The 22203-nt window shown below is 46.5% G+C and overlaps 1 protein-coding gene across 1 annotated transcript in view; it reads right to left on the bottom strand.

The window, feature by feature from the left end:
- Positions 1–18039, bottom strand: part of POGLUT2 (protein O-glucosyltransferase 2) — a 120187-nt gene extending 102148 nt beyond the window's left edge. Inside the window, exon 1 of the mRNA XM_068265257.1 lies at positions 17590–18039. Within this exon, the coding sequence (XP_068121358.1) occupies positions 17590–17762 (173 nt within the window). The 5' untranslated portion in view covers positions 17763–18039. The remainder of the gene's footprint in view (positions 1–17589) is intronic.
- Between the last annotated feature and the right edge of the window lie 4164 nt (positions 18040–22203).

The following is a 22203-nucleotide window of genomic DNA, read 5'->3' as shown; positions in this document are numbered from 1 at the left end:
TTAAAGAGGAACTGTAACCAGGGATTGAACTTCATCCCAATCAGTAGCTAATACCCCATTTTCCATGAGAAATCTTACCTTTTCTCGAAGAGATCATCAGAGGGGTCTGTATGGCTGATATTGGCGTGAACCCCCTCCTACAGTGTGATGTCAGAACCTAGGCCCTGACAATTTACTGTCTGTGAACCTCATTGCATTGTGGGATATAATGGCTGTTTTCATCTGCCAAGCAACCATTATCTCCCTCTGTGCATATGTATAGCTAGAAAAAAAAAATCAACCTTTTAGCCTATCGCATTGTTAAGGGGTGTGGTAATATTGGCATTTGGTACTTTTTTCATGTCTACAAGTAGTAAACATGATTACATGCAGGCTTATGGTGGATCAAACAATATGAAGAAATTACATGGTGAATATCAATTATTCTATTGTATTCTATTTTTTAAATTCTCATTTGTGCTGAAACTGGACTCAAAATACAGAGGAATTCCACCCACCACGACCAAGGCTACAACTACAACCAACCAGAACAATCGGATTACTTTGGATGGCAGAGATTTAAACTGGATTGAAATCCTCCATGAAGCTCACCTCTGCTGAACACACCAAGCCTTCTAAAGGTGCGTACACACATGCGACTATAGTCGTTTGTAACGATCGTTCCCCGATCTTTACCAACGACGATCGTTACAAAAAACGAACCAACGACTATTAAGGCAAACGACGAACGAGGCAAATCGCTACAAAACAAAGTTCTGTCTTGGCGGATTTTTACCACCGACGATCGTTAGCAAAAGTGGTACATCGTTGGAAACGATCGTTCGTACCAGGCTGGACATGCGCATTTCACTTTTTCTCCAAGGAACTTTACAATTTTATGCGCAGGCGCAATAAGTGCTTTTACATGGTGTAACGTTCGTTCTAACGATGTGATCGTTACACACTTTTTACAACTAACTTTACTTCGGTCGTTCTTTCGTCAATTAAAAGATCGTTCGTCGTTAACAACGAACGATCGTTGTCGCATGTGTGTACGTAGCATTACAGCTGACCTGAAACAAGACCTTCAACCTCTCTGGAAACTTGATTGCCTGTGATTGCCCTCACTCCACCCTGTGAGTAATCCTTTATACATTATCCAAGGCATATGCACCAAGTGACTATTTTCCACATTTATGTTATCATTTATCTTCTAAAACAAGGAACTTTACTTAAAATAAATCTATGATCCAACTCTGTGTAGGAATGAAAGGATTTTGCATAGACCCCCTTTGATCCCAGCAGGACTCCAGAAGTACAAGCTATCTGAACAAGTCTATTGTCTCTAATGTCAACATACAAATACTCATCAAAGGACCTTTTCTCTGCATGCCCTCCCAAGAATCAATTACAAATTAACACCTCTCTGGCTCTACTCTTAAAATCCTTTGGGATACTCAGGAAATGCAGAAGGGGGCGGAGAGGTAGTGGATCCAAGTATAAAAAACATATTTGCCCTCAGAAAAGCTTAATCACAGCTACACTCTGCAATGCCAGATCGATAAATAATAAGACTACAACTATACATGACCTAATAGAGCTCTCTGATTTGACCTTTTTGACAGAGACCTGGCTTGGGAAGCATGCAGGCCCAACTCTTGAAGCAACCGTGCCGGCCAATTATTCAATCTTGCACTGTGAGAGACAAGTCGGCAAGGGTGGGGGGGTTGCCATATGCTTCAGATCCTCCTTGAACATAAGGCCCCTGCCCATAGGCCCCACTGAAACCTTTGAATGTATTGCAGCTCAACTGTCAGCAGAAGTAAACATCAACATATTGCTCATATACCGCCCCCCAAAAAATGGTCCAGCCTTTCTTAAGGAAATATCTGAACTCTTATCCTGCGTAACAGTGGAACACCCTAGATGGATCATCCTGGGAGACTTCAATGCATGGGTGGATGATCACGACTCCCAGCTAGGAAGTGAACTACTTCTCATAATGAATGAACTGGGTTTCTCTCAGGCTATCAACCTCCCCACCCATACGAAAGGGCACACCCTGGATCTTATATTTCATTCCGGACTTTTAATATCACACATGGATATAAACCCAGTGGTATGGTCAGACCACCACACCATCCACTTCTCTCTGACAGCACCAGCGATAAAACACAGAGGGAAAGAACTCATAAAATACCGTTCACTGAAAGATGTCTCACCCCAGCACGTTCAGAATATCCTCAACTTCGACGCATTAACCAATCATTGCGCAGACCCAGACTCCATGGTCCTGATTTACAACCATGCAGTGTCATCTGCCTATGACGCCCTCGCTCCAGTTCGCATCAAACGATCTACACCACTTCACCATGCACGGTGGTTTGACAGCTCACTAAAGGACCTAAAGAAAGAAGTGCGCAGACTAGAAAGGAAGTGGCGAAAATCTCAGAATTCAAAAGATAAACACACCCTTGTCTCTCACCGGGAAAGCTACCAAAATGCGATCACCAAGAAAAAATCCTCCTACCTATCACAGGAGATCGCAAAGGCCGCCAACAGACCAGCCCAACTATTCCGCACAGTTGATAGACTATGTAATCCATCCTGTCTAAAACCCACTATAACTCCCTCAAAGGAGCTATGTGAGAAATTTGCCTGCTACTTTGCTGACAAAGTATCTTCTATTCGGTCTCTCATTCAGTCCACAGCACCCAAGACTCATGCAACTAATGGAAATAGCTGCAAAAACAACCTAACACCCTGGACTGATTTCAAAAGTATTAGTGAGGAAGAGATCTCAGACACCCTCTGTCGTCTCCACCAGACAACCTGCGACCTGGACCCTGGACCAACTAAACATATGCTGAAATGCCCTGACCTGCTTGGTCCAGCATTTCACAAAATAGTAAATTGCTCTCTGCAAGCAGGGAGGTTTCCTACCTCTCTAAAAGAAGGAATCATCAAGCCCCTTCTCAAAAAACCTTCCATGGATCCAGATGCTATGAGCAGCTACAGACCTGTCTCCAACCTCCCCTTCTTAGGTAAAGTTATTGAAAAGGCTGTCTATCTGCAACTTGAAACCAGGCTGTCAGTAAACAACATCCTGGACCCTCTACAATCTGGCTTTAAGAAACACCACAGCTGTGAAACAGCCCTCATCCAAGTCTGCAACGATCTGCTCATGGCAAGGGACAGAGGGGAATGCTCCATCCTAATCCTGTTGGATCTCTCAGCTGCTTTTGATACAGTTGACCATGAAATCCTGCTTAACAGACTGCAGGAGTACTGTGGCATCAGTGGATCAGTCCTCCAGTGGTTCAGATCATTCCTGACTGACAGAACACAGAGAGTATCCCTAGGACCTATAATGTCCAAACCTGCACCTCTACAATTCGGAGTGCCACAAGGATCAATCCTATCCCCTCTGCTGTTTGCAATCTACATGTTGCCACTCGGTACACTTATCCAACGACATGGCCTGACGTACCACTGCTACGCCGATGACACACAGCTATACCTGTCCTTCAAACCTGGTGGAACAGACCCTACCCCAAAAATAAACTCTTGCTTAGCTGAGCTTCAGGCATGGATGAATGATAACTGGTTGAAACTGAATGCTGACAAAACTGAGGTCCTGTTTGTCCAAAGCCAGTGCTCGCCATCAAAACAGCTCTATCCTAAAGCAACACCAATCAGGATTGGGAATTCAGACATAAACAGCTCCAACCTTGTGCGCAGCCTTGGCGTACTAATCGATGGGGAATTGAGTTTCAGAAACCAAATTTCATCTGTAGTTAAATCTTCCTTCTTTCATCTGAAGAACATTGCAAAGATTAAACATCTGATTCCCCCAGAGGATCTTCAAACCCTAGTCCACGCCTTCATCACATCACGGCTGGACTACTGCAATGCCCTTTATGCTGGCCTCCCCAAAAAAGACTTGCGTCGCCTGCAATTAGTGCAGAATGCTGCTGCCAGATTGCTAACAAACCAGCCTCGCCACTGTCACATTACACCGATCCTTCGCTCACTGCACTGGCTACCAGTAGAATGGAGAATACTCTTCAAGATTGGACTGCTGACATTCAAATCCCTGCACAATCTGGGCCCTGGATACATGAAGGACTTGCTGAAGCTGCACCACACCTCTCACAACCTCAGATCAGCAAGTTCTATAAACTTGGTCACTCCCAGAGTGCACCTCAAAAAATCTGGAGACAGAGCCTTCTGTCATGCTGCCCCTACTCTTTGGAACTCCCTACCACACCCAGTAAAGACAGCACCATCCCTGGAGCTATTCAAATCCAGACTGAAAAGCCACCTGTTTAGCCTGGCATTTCCAGATTTATAAAATTCTTCCCCTGTACCACGATGGTCGGAGCCATGCTTATGCGCTTTGAGTCCCACGGGAGAAAAGCGCTTTACAAATGTTATTTGTTGTTGTTGTTGTTGTTGTTGTCATTTTGCAATGTATTGATTTCATTTTTCTCCATTACGCTTAAGTTCCTCTTTAAACCCTAAAAAGCATGTGGAAAGGCGGGCACAGTGACTGTGCTGGGCCTGTAACAGCGTGACTTACACTTAAGATCACACATGTGTGCACCTAGTTTAGTGATTACAGTACTTAAAAATTAGTGGCGGGTCTAAAAATTGTGTGCATTTTTGCGCATTGCGAAATCGCACCCAATGGTTTTCAGGGGCAATGTGCACATTCAATTGGAAGTTCATGTGGTATTACTATAGACTGTCTGCAAGTTCCAGATGCTAAATTTGGGTGAAGTGTGCATTAAAACGCCCGCTAGATGCACACAATCATCCATGGAAAACCCCAACTGTTTTCCGTGGTTGCAAGCGTGGTGCCAGCGTGTACAAAAAAATAGGGAGGAGACTGTTGGGGGTTGTGGAGTTTTACAGGTTATCACTCAGCAGAGGAATATGGGGGTGGGGAATGAATGTAAAGCTACCTTCACAGTGGTGTGTTGCAGTGCAGTTTAGCAGCAACACTGTAACACGGCTTGCCGCACTGCAATATACCACCTATGCTACACTCACAGTGATGCATTGCAGTGTGTGTAACAGCCATAATGTGACACGGCATGCCGCACTGCAATATACCACCTATGGTACACTCACAGTGGTGTGTTGCAGTGCTGTGTAACAGCCATATTGTAACACGGCTTGCCGCACTGCAATATACCACCTATGGTACACTCACAGTGGTGTGTTGCAGTGCTGTGTAACAGCCATATTGTAACACGGCTTCCCGCACTGCAATATATCACCTATGCTACCCTCTCAGTGATGCATTGCAGTGTGTGTAACAGCCATAATGTGACACGGCTTGCCGCACTGCAATATACCACCTATGGTACACTCACAGTGGTGTGTTGCAGTGCTGTGTAACAGCCATATTGTAACACGGCTTGCCGCACTGCAATATACCACCTATGGTACACTCACAGTGGTGTGTTGCAGTGCTGTGTAACAGCCATATTGTAACACGGCTTCCCGCACTGCAATATATCACCTATGCTACACTCACAGTGGTGTGTTGCAGTGCGGTGTAACAGCCATATTGTAACACGGCTTGCCGCACTGCAATATACCACCTATGCTACACTCACAGTGGTGTGTTGCAGTGCAGTGTAACAGCCATATTGTAAGACGGCTTGCCGCACTGCAATATACCACCTATGGTACACTCACAGTGGTGTGTTGCAGTGCTGTGTAACAGCCATATTGTGACACTGCTTGCTGCACTGCAATATACCACCTACGGCACACTCACAGTGGTGTTTTGCAGTGTGGTGTAACAGCCATATTGTGACACGGCTTGCCGCACTGCAATATACCACCTATGGTACACTCACAGTGGTATTGTGACACAGCTTGCCGCATTGCAATATACCACCTATGCTATGCTCATAGTGGTGTGTTGCAGTGTGTGTAATAGCCATATTGTGACACGGCTTGCCGCACTGCAATATACCACCTATGGTACGCTCACAGTGGTGTGTTGCAGTGCAGTGTAACAGCCACATTCTAACACGGCTTGCAGCACTGCAATATACCACCTATGGTACACTCACAGTGGTGTGTTGCAGTGCGGTGTAACAGCTTCATTGTAACAAGGCTTGCTGCACTGAAATATACCACCTATCCTACAATCACAGTGGTGTGTTGCAGTGCAGTAGCCACGTTGTAACACGGTTTGCCGCACTGCAATATATCACCTATGCTACCCTCTCAGTGATGCATTGCAGTGTGTGTAACAGCCATATTGTGACACGGCTTGCCACACTGCAATATATCACCTATGCTACACTCACAGTGGTGTGTTGCAGTGCAGTGTAACAGCCATATTGTAAGACGGCTTGCCGCACTGCAATATACCACCTATGGTACACTCACAGTGGTGTGTTGCAGTGCTGTGTAACAGCCATATTGTGACACTGCTTGCTGCACTGCAATATACCACCTACGGCACACTCACAGTGGTGTTTTGCAGTGTGGTGTAACAGCCATATTGTGACACGGCTTGCCGCACTGCAATATATCACCTATGCTACACTCACAGTGGTGTGTTGCAATGCTGTGTAACAGCCACATTGTAACACGGCTTGTCGCACTGCAATTTACTACCTATGCTACGTTCGCAGTGGTGTGCTGCAGTGCGGTGTATCAGCCACACTGTAACACGGCTTGCCACACTGCAGTTTACTACCCATGCTACACTCACAGTGGTGTGTTGCAGTGCGGTGTAACAGCCACATTGTAACACGGCTTGCCACAGTGCAATATACTACCTATGCTACACTCACAGTGGTGTGTTGCAGTGCGGTGTAAAAGCCATATTGTAACACGGCTTGCCGCACTGCAATATACCACCTATGCTACACTCACAGTGGTGTGTTGCAGTGCAGTGTAACAGCCACATTGTAACACGGCTTCCCGCACTGCAATATATCACCTATGCTACACTCACAGTGGTGTGTTGCAGTGCGGTGTAACAGCCACATTGTAACAAGGCTTGCCTCACTGCAATATACCACCTATGCTACGCTCACAGTGGTGTGTTGCAGTGCGGTGTAACAGCCACATTGCAACAAGGCTTGCCGCACTGCAATATACCCCCTATGCTACGCTCACAGTGGTGTGTTGCAGTGCGGTGTAACAGCCACATTGTAATACGATTTGCTGCACTGCAATAAACCACCTATGCTACACTCACAGTGATGCATTGCAGTGTGTGTAACAGCCATATTGTGACACGGCTTGCCGCACTGCAATATACCACCTATGCTACACTCACAGTGGTGTGTTGCAGTGCGGTGTAACAGCCACATTGTAACAAGGCTTGCCTCACTGCAATATACCACCTATGCTACGCTCACAGTGGTGTGTTGCAGTGCGGTGTAACAGCCACATTGTAACAAGGCTTGCCGCACTGCAATATACCCCCTATGCTACGCTCACAGTGGTGTGTTGCAGTGTGGTGTAACAGCCACATTGTAATACGATTTGCTGCACTGCAATAAACCACCTATGCTACACTCACAGTGATGCATTGCAGTGTGTGTAACAGCCATATTGTGACACGGCTTGCCGCACTGCAATATACCACCTATGCTACACTCACAGTGGTGTGTTGCAGTGCTGTGTAACAGCCACATTGTAACACGGCTTGCCACACTGCAATATACTACCTATGCTACACTCACAGTGGTGTGTTGCAGTGCGGTGTAAAAGCCATATTGTAACACGGCTTGCCGCACTGCAAAATACCACCTATGCTACACTCACAGTGGTGTGTTGCAGTGCTGTGTAACAGCCACATTGTAACACGGCTTGCCACATTGCAATATACTACCTATGCTACGCTCACAGTGGTGTGTTGCAGTGCGGTGTAACAGCCACATTGTAACAAGGCTTGCCACACTGCAATATACCCCCTATGCTATGCTCACAGTGGTGTGTTGCAGTGCGGTGTAACAGCCACATTGTAACACGGCTTGCTGCACTGCAATATACCACCTATGCTACACTCACAGTGATGCATTGCAGTGTGTGTAACAGCCATATTGTGACACGGCTTGCCGCACTGCAATATACCACCTATGCTACACTCACAGTGGTGTGTTGCAGTGCTGTGTAACAGCCACATTGTAACACGGCTTGCTGCACTGCAATATACCACCTATGCTACACTCACAGTGATGTGTTGCAGTGCAGTGTAACAGCCACATTGTAACACGGCTTGCCACACTGCAATTTACTACCTATGCTACATTCACAGTGGTGTGATGCAGTGCGGTGTAACAGCCACATTGTAACACGGCTTGCCACACTGCAATTTACTGCCTATGCTACACTCACAGTGGTGTGTTGCAGTTTGGTGTAACAGCCACATTGTAACACGACTTGCCGCACTGCAATATACCACCTATGGTACACTCACAGTGGTGTGTTGCAGTGCGGTGTATCAGCTTGATTGTAACACTGCTTGCCACACTGCAATTTACTACCTATGCTACACTCACAGTGGTGTATTGCAGTGCTGTGTAACAGCCATATTGCAACACGGCTTCCCGCACTGCAATATATCACCTATGCTACACTCACAGTGGTGTGTTGCAATGCTGTGTAACAACCACATTGTAACACGGCTTGCCACACTGCAATTTACTACCTATGCTACACTCACAGTGGTGTGTTGCAGTGCGGTGTAACAGCCACATTGTAACACGGCTTGCCACACTGCAATATACCACCTATGCTACACTCACAGTGGTGTGTTGCAGTGCGGTGTAAAAGCCATATTGTAACACGGCTTGCCGCACTGCAATATACCACCTATGCTACACTCACAGTGGTGTGTTGCAGTGCAGTGTAACAGCCACATTGTAACACGGCTTCCCGCACTGCAATATATCACCTATGCTACACTCACAGTGGTGTGTTGCAGTGCGGTGTAACAGCCACATTGTAACAAGGCTTGCCGCACTGCAATATACCACCTATGCTACGCTCACAGTGGTGTGTTGCAGTGCGGTGTAACAGCCACATTGTAACACGGCTTGCCACACTGCAATATACCACCTATGCTACACTCATAGTGGTGTGTTGCAGTGCGGTGTAAAAGCCATATTGTAACACGGCTTGCCGCACTGCAATATACCACCTATGCTACACTCACAGTGTGTGTTGCAGTGCAGTGTAACAGCCACATTGTAACACGGCTTCCCGCACTGCAATATATCACCTATGCTACACTCACAGTGGTGTGTTGCAGTGCGGTGTAACAGCCACATTGTAACAAGGCTTGCCGCACTGCAATATACCACCTATGCTACGCTCACAGTGGTGTGTTGCAGTGCGGTGTAACAGCCACATTGTAACAAGGCTTGCCGCACTGCAATATACCCCCTATGCTACGCTCACAGTGGTGTGTTGCAGTGCGGTGTAACAGCCACATTGTAATACGATTTGCCGCACTGCAATAAACCACCTATGCTACACTCACAGTGATGCATTGCAGTGTAACAGCCATATTGTGACACGGCTTGCCGCACTGCAATATACCACCTATGCTACACTCACAGTGGTGTGTTGCAGTGCTGTGTAACAGCCACATTGTAACACGGCTTGCTGCACTGCAATATACCACCTATGCTACACTCACAGTGGTGTGTTGCAGTGCGGTGAAACAGCCACATTGTAACACGGCTTGTCACACTGCAATTTACTACCTATGCTACGTTCACAGTGGTGTGATGCAGTGCGGTGTAACAGCCACATTGTAACACGGCTTGCCACACTGCAATATACCACCTATGCTACACTCACAGTGGTGTGTTGCAGTGCGGTGTAAAAGCCATATTGTAACACGGCTTGCCGCACTGCAATATACCACCTATGCTACACTCACAGTGGTGTGTTGCAGTGCAGTGTAACAGCCACATTGTAACACGGCTTCCCGCACTGCAATATATCACCTATGCTACACTCACAGTGGTGTGTTGCAGTGCGGTGTAACAGCCACATTGTAACAAGGCTTGCCGCACTGCAATATACCACCTATGCTACGCTCACAGTGGTGTGTTGCAGTGCTGTGTAACAGCCACATTGTAACACGGCTTGCTGCACTGCAATATACCACCTATGCTACACTCACAGTGGTGTGTTGCAGTGCGGTGTAACAGCCACATTGTAACACGGCTTGCCACACTGCAATTTACTACCTATGCTACGTTCACAGTGGTGTAATGCAGTGCGGTGTAACAGCCACATTGTAACATGGCTTGCCACACTGCAATTTACTGCCTATGCTACACTCACAGTGGTGTGTTGCAGTGTGGTGTAACAGCCATATTGTAACACGGCTTGCCGCACTGCAATATACCACCTATGGTACACTCTCAGTGGTGTGTTGCAGTGTGGTGTATCAGCTTCATTGTAACACTGCTTGCCACACTGCAATTTACTACCTATGCTACACTCACAGTGGTGTGTTGCAGTGCCACATTGTAATACGATTTGCCGCACTGCAATAAACCACCTATGCTACACTCACAGTGATGCATTGCAGTGTGTGTAACAGCCATATTGTGACACGGCTTGCCGCACTGCAATATACCACCTATGCTACACTCACAGTGGTGTGTTGCAGTGCTGTGTAACAGCCACATTGTAACACGGCTTGCCACACTGCAGTTTACCACCTACGGTACACTCACAGTGGAGTGTTGCAGTGCGGTTTAACAGCTTCATTGTAACACGGCTTGCCACACTGCAATTTACTACCTATGCTACACTCACAGTGGTGTGTTGCAGTGTGGTGTAACAGCCACACTGTAACACGGCTTGCCACACTGCAGTTTACTACCTATGCTACACTCACAGTGGCGTGTTGCAGTGCGGTGTAACAGCCACATTGTAACACGGCTTGCCGAACTGCAATTTACTACCTATGCTACGCTCACAGTGGTGTGTTGCAGTGCGGTGTAGGAGCCACATTGTGACACAGCTTGCCACACTGCAATATACCACCTATGCTACATTCACAGTGGTGTGTTGCAGTGCGGTTTAACAGCTTCATTGTAACACGGCTTGCCACACTGCAATTTACTACCTATGCTACACTCACAGTGGTGTGTTGCAGTGCGGTGTAACAGCCACATTGTAACATGGCTTGCCGAACTGCAATTTACTACCATTGCTACACTCACAGTGGTGTGTTGCAGTGCGGTGTAAGAGCCACATTGTGACACAGCTTGCCGCGCTGCAATATATCACCTATGCTACGCTCACAGTGGTGTGTTGCAGTGCGGTGTAACAGCCACATTGTAACAAGGCTTGCCGCACTGCAATATACCACCTATGCTACGCTCACAATGGTGTGTTGCAGTGCGGTGTAACAGCCACATTGTAACAAGGCTTGCTGCACTGCAATATACCCCCTATGCTACGCTCACAGTGGTATTGTGACACAGCTTGCTGCATTGCAATATACCACCTATGCTATGCTCATAGTGGTGTGTTGCAGTGTGTGTAATAGCCATATTGTGACACGGCTTGCCGCACTGCAATATACCACCTATGGTACGCTCACAGTGGTGTGTTGCAGTGCGGTGTAACAGCTTCATTGTAACAAGGCTTGCTGCACTGAAATATACCACCTATCCTACAATCACAGTGGTGTGTTGCAGTGCAGTAGCCACGTTGTAACACGGCTTGCCGCACTGCAATATATCACCTATGCTACCCTCTCAGTGATGCATTGCAGTGTGTGTAACAGCCATATTGTGACACGGCTTGCCACACTGCAATGTACCACCTATGCTACACTCACAGTGGTGTATTGCAGTGCTGTGTAACAGCCATATTGTAACACGGCTTCCCGCACTGCAATATATCACCTATGCTACACTCACAGTGGTGTGTTGCAATGCTGTGTAACAGCCACATTGTAACACGGCTTGTCGCACTGCAATTTACTACCTATGCTACGTTCGCAGTGGTGTGCTGCAGTGCGGTGTATCAGCCACACTGTAACACGGCTTGCCACACTGCAGTTTACTACCCATGCTACACTCACAGTGGTGTGTTGCAGTGCGGTGTAACAGCCACATTGTAACACGGCTTGCCACAGTGCAATATACTACCTATGCTACACTCACAGTGGTGTGTTGCAGTGCGGTGTAAAAGCCATATTGTAACACGGCTTGCCGCACTGCAATATACCACCTATGCTACACTCACAGTGGTGTGTTGCAGTGCAGTGTAACAGCCACATTGTAACACGGCTTCCCGCACTGCAATATATCACCTATGCTACACTCACAGTGGTGTGTTGCAGTGCGGTGTAACAGCCACATTGTAACAAGGCTTGCCTCACTGCAATATACCACCTATGCTACGCTCACAGTGGTGTGTTGCAGTGCGGTGTAACAGCCACATTGCAACAAGGCTTGCCGCACTGCAATATACCCCCTATGCTACGCTCACAGTGGTGTGTTGCAGTGCGGTGTAACAGCCACATTGTAACAAGGCTTGCCGCACTGCAATATACCACCTATGCTACGCTCACAGTGGTGTGTTGCAGTGCGGTGTAACAGCCACATTGTAACAAGGCTTGCCGCACTGCAATATACCCCCTATGCTACGCTCACAGTGGTGTGTTGCAGTGCGGTGTAACAGCCACATTGTAATACGATTTGCCGCACTGCAATAAACCACCTATGCTACACTCACAGTGATGCATTGCAGTGTAACAGCCATATTGTGACACGGCTTGCCGCACTGCAATATACCACCTATGCTACACTCACAGTGGTGTGTTGCAGTGCTGTGTAACAGCCACATTGTAACACGGCTTGCTGCACTGCAATATACCACCTATGCTACACTCACAGTGGTGTGTTGAAGTGCGGTGAAACAGCCACATTGTAACACGGCTTGCCACACTGCAATTTACTACCTATGCTACGTTCACAGTGGTGTGATGCAGTGCGGTGTAACAGCCACATTGTAACACGGCTTGCCACACTGCAATATACCACCTATGCTACACTCACAGTGGTGTGTTGCAGTGCGGTGTAAAAGCCATATTGTAACACGGCTTGCCGCACTGCAATATACCACCTATGCTACACTCACAGTGGTGTGTTGCAGTGCAGTGTAACAGCCACATTGTAACACGGCTTCCCGCACTGCAATATATCACCTATGCTACACTCACAGTGGTGTGTTGCAGTGCGGTGTAACAGCCACATTGTAACAAGGCTTGCCGCACTGCAATATACCACCTATGCTACGCTCACAGTGGTGTGTTGCAGTGCGGTGTAACAGCCACATTGTAACAAGGCTTGCCGCACTGCAATATACCCCCTATGCTACGCTCACAGTGGTGTGTTGCAGTGCGGTGTAACAGCCACATTGTAATACGATTTGCCGCACTGCAATAAACCACCTATGCTACACTCACAGTGATGCATTGCAGTGTAACAGCCATATTGTGACACGGCTTGCCGCACTGCAATATACCACCTATGCTACACTCACAGTGGTGTGTTGCAGTGCTGTGTAACAGCCACATTGTAACACGGCTTGCTGCACTGCAATATACCACCTATGCTACACTCACAGTGGTGTGTTGCAGTGCAGTGTAACAGCCACATTGTAACACGGCTTGCCACACTGCAATTTACTACCTATGCTACGTTCACAGTGGTGTGATGCAGTGCGGTGTAACAGCCACATTGTAACATGGCTTGCCACATTGCAATTTACTGCCTATGCTACACTCACAGTGGTGTGTTGCAGTGTGGTGTAACAGCCATATTGTAACACGGCTTGCCGCACTGCAATATACCACCTATGGTACACTCTCAGTGGTGTGTTGCAGTGCGGTGTATCAGCTTCATTGTAACACTGCTTGCCACACTGCAATTTACTACCTATGCTACACTCACAGTGGTGTGTTGCAGTGCAGTGTAACAGCCATATTGTGACACGGCTTGCCGCACTGCAATATATCACCTATGCTACACTCACAGTGGTGTGTTGCAGTGCTGTGTAACAGCCACATTGTAACAAGGCTTGCCGCACTGCAATATACCCCCTATGCTACGCTCACAGTGGTGTGTTGCAGTGCCACATTGTAATACGATTTGCCGCACTGCAATAAACCACCTATGCTACACTCACAGTGATGCATTGCAGTGTGTGTAACAGCCATATTGTGACACGGCTTGCCGCACTGCAATATACCACCTATGCTACACTCACAGTGGTGTGTTGCAGTGCTGTGTAACAGCCACATTGTAACACGGCTTGCCACACTGCAGTTTACCACCTACGGTACACTCACAGTGGAGTGTTGCAGTGCGGTTTAACAGCTTCATTGTAACACGGCTTGCCACACTGCAATTTACTACCTATGCTACACTCACAGTGGTGTGTTGCAGTGTGGTGTAACAGCCACACTGTAACACGGCTTGCCACACTGCAGTTTACTACCTATGCTACACTCACAGTGGTGTGTTGCAGTGCGGTGTAGGAGCCACATTGTGACACAGCTTGCCACACTGCAATATACCACCTATGCTACATTCACAGTGGTGTGTTGCAGTGCGGTTTAACAGCTTCATTGTAACACGGCTTGCCACACTGCAATTTACTACCTATGCTACACTCACAGTGGTGTGTTGCAGTGCGGTGTAACAGCCACATTGTAACATGGCTTGCCGAACTGCAATTTACTACCATTGCTACACTCACAGTGGTGTGTTGCAGTGCGGTGTAAGAGCCACATTGTGACACAGCTTGCCGCGCTGCAATATATCACCTATGCTACGCTCACAGTGGTGTGTTGCAGTGCGGTGTAACAGCCACATTGTAACAAGGCTTGCCGCACTGCAATATACCACCTATGCTACGCTCACAATGGTGTGTTGCAGTGCGGTGTAACAGCCACATTGTAACAAGGCTTGCTGCACTGCAATATACCCCCTATGCTACGCTCACAGTGGTGTGTTGCAGTGCGGTGTATCAGCCACATTGTAACACAGCTTTCTGTAGTGCAATATATCACCTATGCTATGCTCACAGTGCAGCGGGTGTGGTATAACGGCATGTGGATGCAGTGTGTTACTGAAAAACACACACATTTACTGTGACAGTGAAGCATACTTTTCATTGACTGTATGTTTCACTGTATGCTACGCAATGTGTGGATAACGTGTGGCGCCACTTAACCATTCCATTGCATTCCTCTTGTTAAAGGTAATGCAATGCAACGCACACTGTGAAACAAGCATAAAAGTTCATTCACACTGCATTAGTTGTGTTCCAGAATAATTATGCATGTCAACTAATTGCCTAAGTGGGCCTCTTCACATCTCTGCGTTGTAACGGATTGTGTTATTCTAACTACATACAGTCATTGAAATAATGTGTATGGTATAACGCACACACTATACATATGGTACTATACATTGCAGTTCACACACATTTTAGCACATGTGTTATGCAATGTGCACGGTGTGAATCGTGCCTTTGGAATAGGCCAGGAGTACAGATGGTGAATGAGATACTGTACTAAGAATTCTAACTTGTGTGCAAATATATTGCAAATTGCATTATAGCTTGGGATACAGCCAAAATCAACAAGAAGTGTATTTGTTTGGTACGATTCCAAACTGCACGCAAGTCAGAATTATTAACATCTTATTAAAGGATACCCGAAGTGACATGTGACATGATGAGATAGACATGTGTATGTACAGTGCCTAGCACACAAATAACTATGCTGTGTTCCTTTTTTTTCTTTCTCTGCCTGAAAGAGTTAAATATCAGGTATGTAAGTGGCTGACTCAGTCATGACTCAGACAGGAAGTGACTACAGTGTGACCCTCACTGATAAGAAATTCCAACTATAAAACACTTTCCCAGCAGAAAATGGCTTCTAAAATCAAGAAAGAGATAAAAAGAGGAATTTCTTATCAGTGAGGGTCACACTGTAGTCACTTCCTGTCTAAGTCAAGACTGAGGCCCAGTGCACACCAAAAACCTCTAGCAGATCCTCAAAACGCTAGAGGTTTTTGAAGCAGATTTCAGAGTGATTCTAGGCATGTTTAGAGACGTTTTCTAAACATGCCTGGCGTTTTTTGTAGCGTTTCTGTGTAGCAGATTATAAATATTGTTACAGTAAAGCTGTTACTGAACTAGCATTGACTCTGATCTAGCATTTTTCAGAGCTGTTTTCCACTTTCCTATACTTTAAGGGCTGGTTCAGATGGACGTCTGCGTGGCGTCGCGTTTGGGGGCGTTGCGGCGGCTGCGCGGTCAGGCTTTCAGTAGCCTTCGCGTCGATGCAGTCGCGTTTTTTTTCCCCTAGAGGGACATTAGCCATCGCGGTTGGCCTCCCCCTGGAAGCTACATGTCGCTTCCAGGGGCAGCTCGAACACTAACTAAAATCGGGACCCGAACGACGCGTTCGTGTAAATGCACGCAAAAGCTCGGTGTAAAAGCTCGTTTACCGCGACGTTCCGAACGCTTGCGGTAAACGCTCCACAAGCGTCCATCTGAACCAGCCCTTACATTGAGGCAGAAACGCCTCAGAAATCTAAAAGCCTCCGAGTTTGAGCTTGTGGAAAAAAGGAATCGCTCTGGTGTGCACCATCCCATTCACTTTCATTAGCCAAGCGGTTTTCCCCCAGCAAATGTTTTAAAAAATGCTTCAGAACCGCTCTGGTGTGCACCAGCCCTGAGTCAGTCACTTATGCTGGGCATACATGGGTCGTTCCGGCGGCCGATTAGCCGCCGGATCGACCCCCGCCGCGTCCCCGCTTGTCCGTGCGGATCGGTCCCCGCCGGCGGTACTTATCAGCCGCTCGATTCCCTGCCATTGTCCGCCGGCGGGAATCGAGCTAGCGCGGGTCGAGCGGCTTGATGAACGGCCAGCTGAATATTATCAGCTGGCCGGAACAGCTGGTCGATACACGGTACAGAAACGTACCGTGTATCCCCAGCATTACATACATGATATTTAACTCTTTCAGGCAGAGAAAGAAAAAGAGGAATGCAGCATAGATTTTTGTGTGCTAGGCACTGTACATACACATGTCTATCTCATCAGGTCACATGTCACTTTGGGTATCCTTTAACCACCTCTGGAGGCAAAGCTAATGACAGAGTAAAGCGGGCAATTAAGGTTACAGGAAGGAAAGGGTAGGGTGGGAAGTGCATTAGCAGCATACACTGTATTCTAGGCTAATTCTTTGCCAACAGAAAGACCAAATAATAGCAAGTTTGACAGGTATTCTGTAGTAAAAAAAAAAAATTCAAGGCATATAAGCCCTCTTCATGTTATCCAAAAATAAATAATTTCGGGTAGAGGCCCACTATAATATGTAGAACTGGCAGTGTAATACTTGCCTTCATCTTTGATTACTTTAAAGTCTCCAAACATATAAACTATCTCCTTCTGTAGCAACAACTGAAACACTAATTCCAGAAGTGCAGCCAAGTTTCTGTAACTTGTATTTTTCTGTCTGCCTGGCCTGTTCCAGACTAGAAGTCGCAGTTTCAGAGGAGGTTACTCACTTGTTCCCTTGTGTGTCCACAGCCTGGATGTAGAAGTAGCGGACAGGAAGCACCACCTCTGCCCGGAGCCCAGGACCCCATACCCGGCTGAGCTTTGCACTTACTCTGGGGGGACTGGCAGCGCAGCTCAGGGAGGCTGCTGTAGCGGTCACTAATAAGAGCTGCCAGAGCATTGACGAGATTCAGCAATGCAAACTCCCAGAACAGCCAGATTACAGCACAGGCTGAGCAATCGTCATGTAGATGCCAAGAGAATGGGAACTGCTGCCTGTCTGTCTGCTCCAGATTCCTGCGAGTCTGCAGAGGATGTGGGAGGCAGAGCTAGAGGATGGATGGACAAGTTTCTTCATGTGTCTTGTGCGACATCCCTGCCTGTCATCATGGACTGGAGCAGCATGCTGTAAGCTTAGGATCAATGCTAGAAAGACATGCCAAACATATTCTGTTCAGTGTCTGCAAGTCTGACTGGCAGAGCTCTGCTCCCACCCTCACAGCTGCTCTTGCAAACTGCCCTCTGATTGGCTCCTGCAGCAATCATTTCTGGCATGCTGGACCTCTTTTAAAAGTTGAAACATCTTGTATAGAAATGTGAATTATGTGAATTATTCAATAGGGGGTTGTAAGATACCTTGTTAAATGTTACAGTGCTTGAGTACCTGCAGGCTAAAGCTTACTGCAGCTGAGTCTAATCAGGTTATATGCACTTCTTTCACTTATGTAACTTTGTGGCAGCTTTACAACATGCTGCATTCCTGTGTTTCCATGCTTTTCCAGAGAGTGCTTTTGAAAAGAATAAGTGCCCTGTAGGAATCTGATCAGAAGGTGCCCATTAACGGTACCATTTTTTCACCAAATGCGATCTTTCAATGCAGTGTTTCTGATCGAATTGTATAGAAAATTTGCCGTTTATGAAGGCAATCGATAGTGAATAATTTTTTGGTCAATTGCTAAACAGGATAAAATCCGAAAGGTGGATTTTATGATCGCATTTGAAGAAAGAATCGTTCAGTAAATGTGAACAATCGATAATTGTCTTCTGATAAGTTACGATCGTTGAAATCGCATCGAATGATTGCATTTAGTGAAAAACTGTACTGTTAATGGGCATCTGCTGGCAGGCCAATTCTCGTTTGATTTCAGAATTAAGTCTTTTTGGAATTGGCTTCGTGACACCGCCGGTTGCTGTCCCCCCAAATGTTAGATGACCCCAAGCATATAAATCCTTTACCTGTCCGCTGCCCTCAAATGTCCATTGTACTTCTGCATTGGTGTCCCACGTGTCTGCTCACATTATAGCACGTGGGATGCATGTGTGACATCACACACTGGCCCCACATGCTGTATGCCGTTAGTCACGTAGGACACAAATGCGGAAATATGGCGGAGACTTGGGGGCAGCGAACAGGTAAAGTATTTACATGCATGGGCACCGTGGAGACATATAACATTTGGGTGGACAGCGGCCGGGGGTTCCATCACATTCATTGGTCCTTGTGATATTGCACGCCATTACTTCTGCACATCCGATCAACCACTATCCACTCGATACATTCAGCCAATTTCAGCCCGAAATTAGTCAAATTATCAATTGGGCATACCTGTTGTGGCACCGATTTCATTCAATTCGATAATAATAATCGAATGGCCAGCCTACAAAATCGACAAATGTATGGCCGCCTTAGAGGACTCACAAAGCCTCCCCAAAAAATGTAATTTTGCTTACTCTGGTTTAACTTGATGGGCAAATGTCTTTTTTCAACCAAACTATGTAACTTACCTGGGGCTTCTTCCAACCCCTAGAAGTCATTTTGGTCCCTCGGCGCAGTCTGGTCCTCTCCGGCGTCCCGCTGGCAGCCTGTAAGAGGGGTCCCGCTGGCAGTCAGTGAGGATCCTTACAGGCTGCCAGTGGGACCACAGAGAGGATTGGAGCTGCGGCGAGGGACCCAAATGACTTCTAGGGACTGGAAGAAGGCCCAGGTAAGTAAAACTGCATTTCTTTTTTGGCCTTTTGAATCCTGTAAAGAAAATACTGAAAATCCACCAGGAAGAGATGTCCTGGTCCAAAATCTGTTACAGGTTTCAGATTTTCACTAGTTACTGTGCGCTTTGGGTCCTACGGGAGAAAAGCACTTTACAAATGTTCCCTTGTTGTTGTTGTACTGTAAGTGACAGCAACACATGAAAACATACATTTCAAGTGCATTTTGCTTTAGGACAAATGCTAAACTAATACACATGCCTTTTTAATTTTACTTCACAATAATAGTCCTTAGAATACTCGCAGGCTAACCAGGCTGGTGCTCTCACATATGTAACTTTGTGGCAGCTTTGCAACATACTACATTCCTGCGTTTCATTACATTGGATCCAGTATTTGTAGTCAGCCCCCTGTAGTTTATAACAGTTTCCAGTTTTGAAGACGAGTATAACTAGATACTGTATGTGTAGTGTCGTATTTTTTTACTTTGTATTTTGTTTTGAACACTGAATGGAAACAATAGAAACACATCTAAATACCCATATTTTCACAGGAAAATTGCTTTAAAGTGTAGCTGAAGTGAGAAAGATATGGAGCCTGCCATTTTTTTTCCATTTAAACCAGTGGTCCTCAAACTAAGGCCCCCGGGCCGAATGAGACTTTTTCACCAGCCCTCCACTCACATAATGTATTACCTAAAGTTGTGGTCTGCGACATCTTTAAATATCAGAGGTCCACATTTAGAATAGCAGTGCAGGTATCACCTATCCACATGGAAGCCAGCGAGCAGTTATTCACTGGTTTCCATTCGAATTCTGCATCAGGTGACACTGCTGTCCAATTGGACAGCGGGTTGTCACCTGGGTATCTGGGTATGCTTCTCAGCAGTCTGAAGTATTCTGATCTGGCCCTTGACTACAAAAGTTTGGAGACCCCTGATTTAAACAATATCAGTTGGCTGTATTTAGGGTTTGGGCTCCCCTAGGCACCCTAAACCTATGGCGCCAAGGCCCCCCCCCCCCCCCCCCTGAGGAGGCCGTTGGCGGCGAAAATGGGCGTGGTCACATACTGCAGTGGCGGCGAAAATGGGCGTGGTCACATACTGCAGTGGGCGTGTCCATAACATACAGTGGGTGTGGTCAATTAAAATTTCCTGGTAAGAGTGCAGCCCGAAGTCGGTGGGGCCATGTTTTCTCCACGGGTATAAGTAAAGTGACCCTAAAAAAGCAAGTAGGAAATGTCCCCCCCCCCCAAAAAAAAAACCACACATTAGCCAGTGTTCTCTCGCACAAAATAGTGGTAGGTATTAGATTGTGAGCTCCCCTGAGAAAAGTCAGTAACATGACTATGTTCTCTGCAAAGTGCTGCAGAAGATGTCAGTGCTATATAAATACATAATAATATGGTAGGACATTAGACTATGGTAGGATTAGATTGTAAGCTCCTCAGAGGATAGTCAGTGACATGACTACGTACTCTGAAGTGCTGCTGAAGATGGCAGTACAATATAGTACAGTAGTATGGCAGCACGGTGGCGTAGTGGGTAACGCTCTCGCCTTGCAGCGCTGGGTTCCCGGTTCAGATCCCAGCCAGGTCAACATCTGCAAGGAGTTTGTATGTTCTCCCTGTGTCTGTGTGGGTTTCCTTCAGACACTCTGGTTTCCTCCCACATCCCAATACCATACGATACAGATAAGTTAATTAGCTTCCCACTAAAAATTGGCCCCAGACTACGATACATACATAGACGTATGACTATGGTAGGGATCAGATTGTGAGCCCCTCTGAGGGACAGTTAGTGACAAGACAATACATACTCTGTACAGCGCTGCGTTATATGTTGGCGCTATATAAATTAGTACAAGTACAATATAAAGTAGCCAGGTCTATAGGTGTCCCCAATATAGACATATAGGTGTCTCCAGTATAGATAGCCAGGTCTATAGGTATCCTCAGTTTAGGTAGTAGTCATGGGCATAACTAGAAATCACTGGGCCCCCTTGCAAAAATTTGGATGGGCCCCCCCAAGGGTGCCAAATAATCGTAATGGGGGAGCGTTTTACTATAAAATAATCGCAATGAGGGCCACATTTCACCAGAGAATAAGCGCAATGAGGGCCACATTATACCAGAGAATAATCGCAATCAGTGCAACATTTCAGCAGAGAGTGATCGCAATGAGAGCCACATTTCACCAGAGAATAATCGCAATCAGTGCAACATTTCAGCAGAGAATGATCGCAATGAGAGCCACATTTCACCAGAGAATAATCGCAATGAGTGCAACATTTCACCAGAGAATAAGCACAATGAGGGCCACATTTCACCAGAGAATAATCGCAATCAGTGCAACATTTCAGCAGAGAATGATCGCAATGAGAGTCACATTTCACCAGAGAATAATCGCAATGAGTGCAACATTTCACCAGAAAATAAACGCAATGAGGGCCACATTTCACCATAGAATAATCGCAATCAGTGCAACATTTCACCAGAGAATTATCGCAATGAGAGCCACATTTCACCAAATAATAATCGCAATCAGTGCAACATTTCAGCAGAGAATGATCGCAATGAGAGCCACATTTCACCAGAGAATAATCGCAATGAGTGCAACATTTCACCAGAGAATAAGC

This window comes from Hyperolius riggenbachi, chromosome 2 (genome assembly GCF_040937935.1).
Source record: "Hyperolius riggenbachi isolate aHypRig1 chromosome 2, aHypRig1.pri, whole genome shotgun sequence".
In the NCBI taxonomy this organism is placed as follows: Eukaryota; Metazoa; Chordata; class Amphibia; order Anura; family Hyperoliidae; genus Hyperolius; species Hyperolius riggenbachi.
The sequence above is the reverse complement of the archived record's forward strand: the minus strand, read 5'-3'. Positions and strand labels throughout refer to the sequence as shown.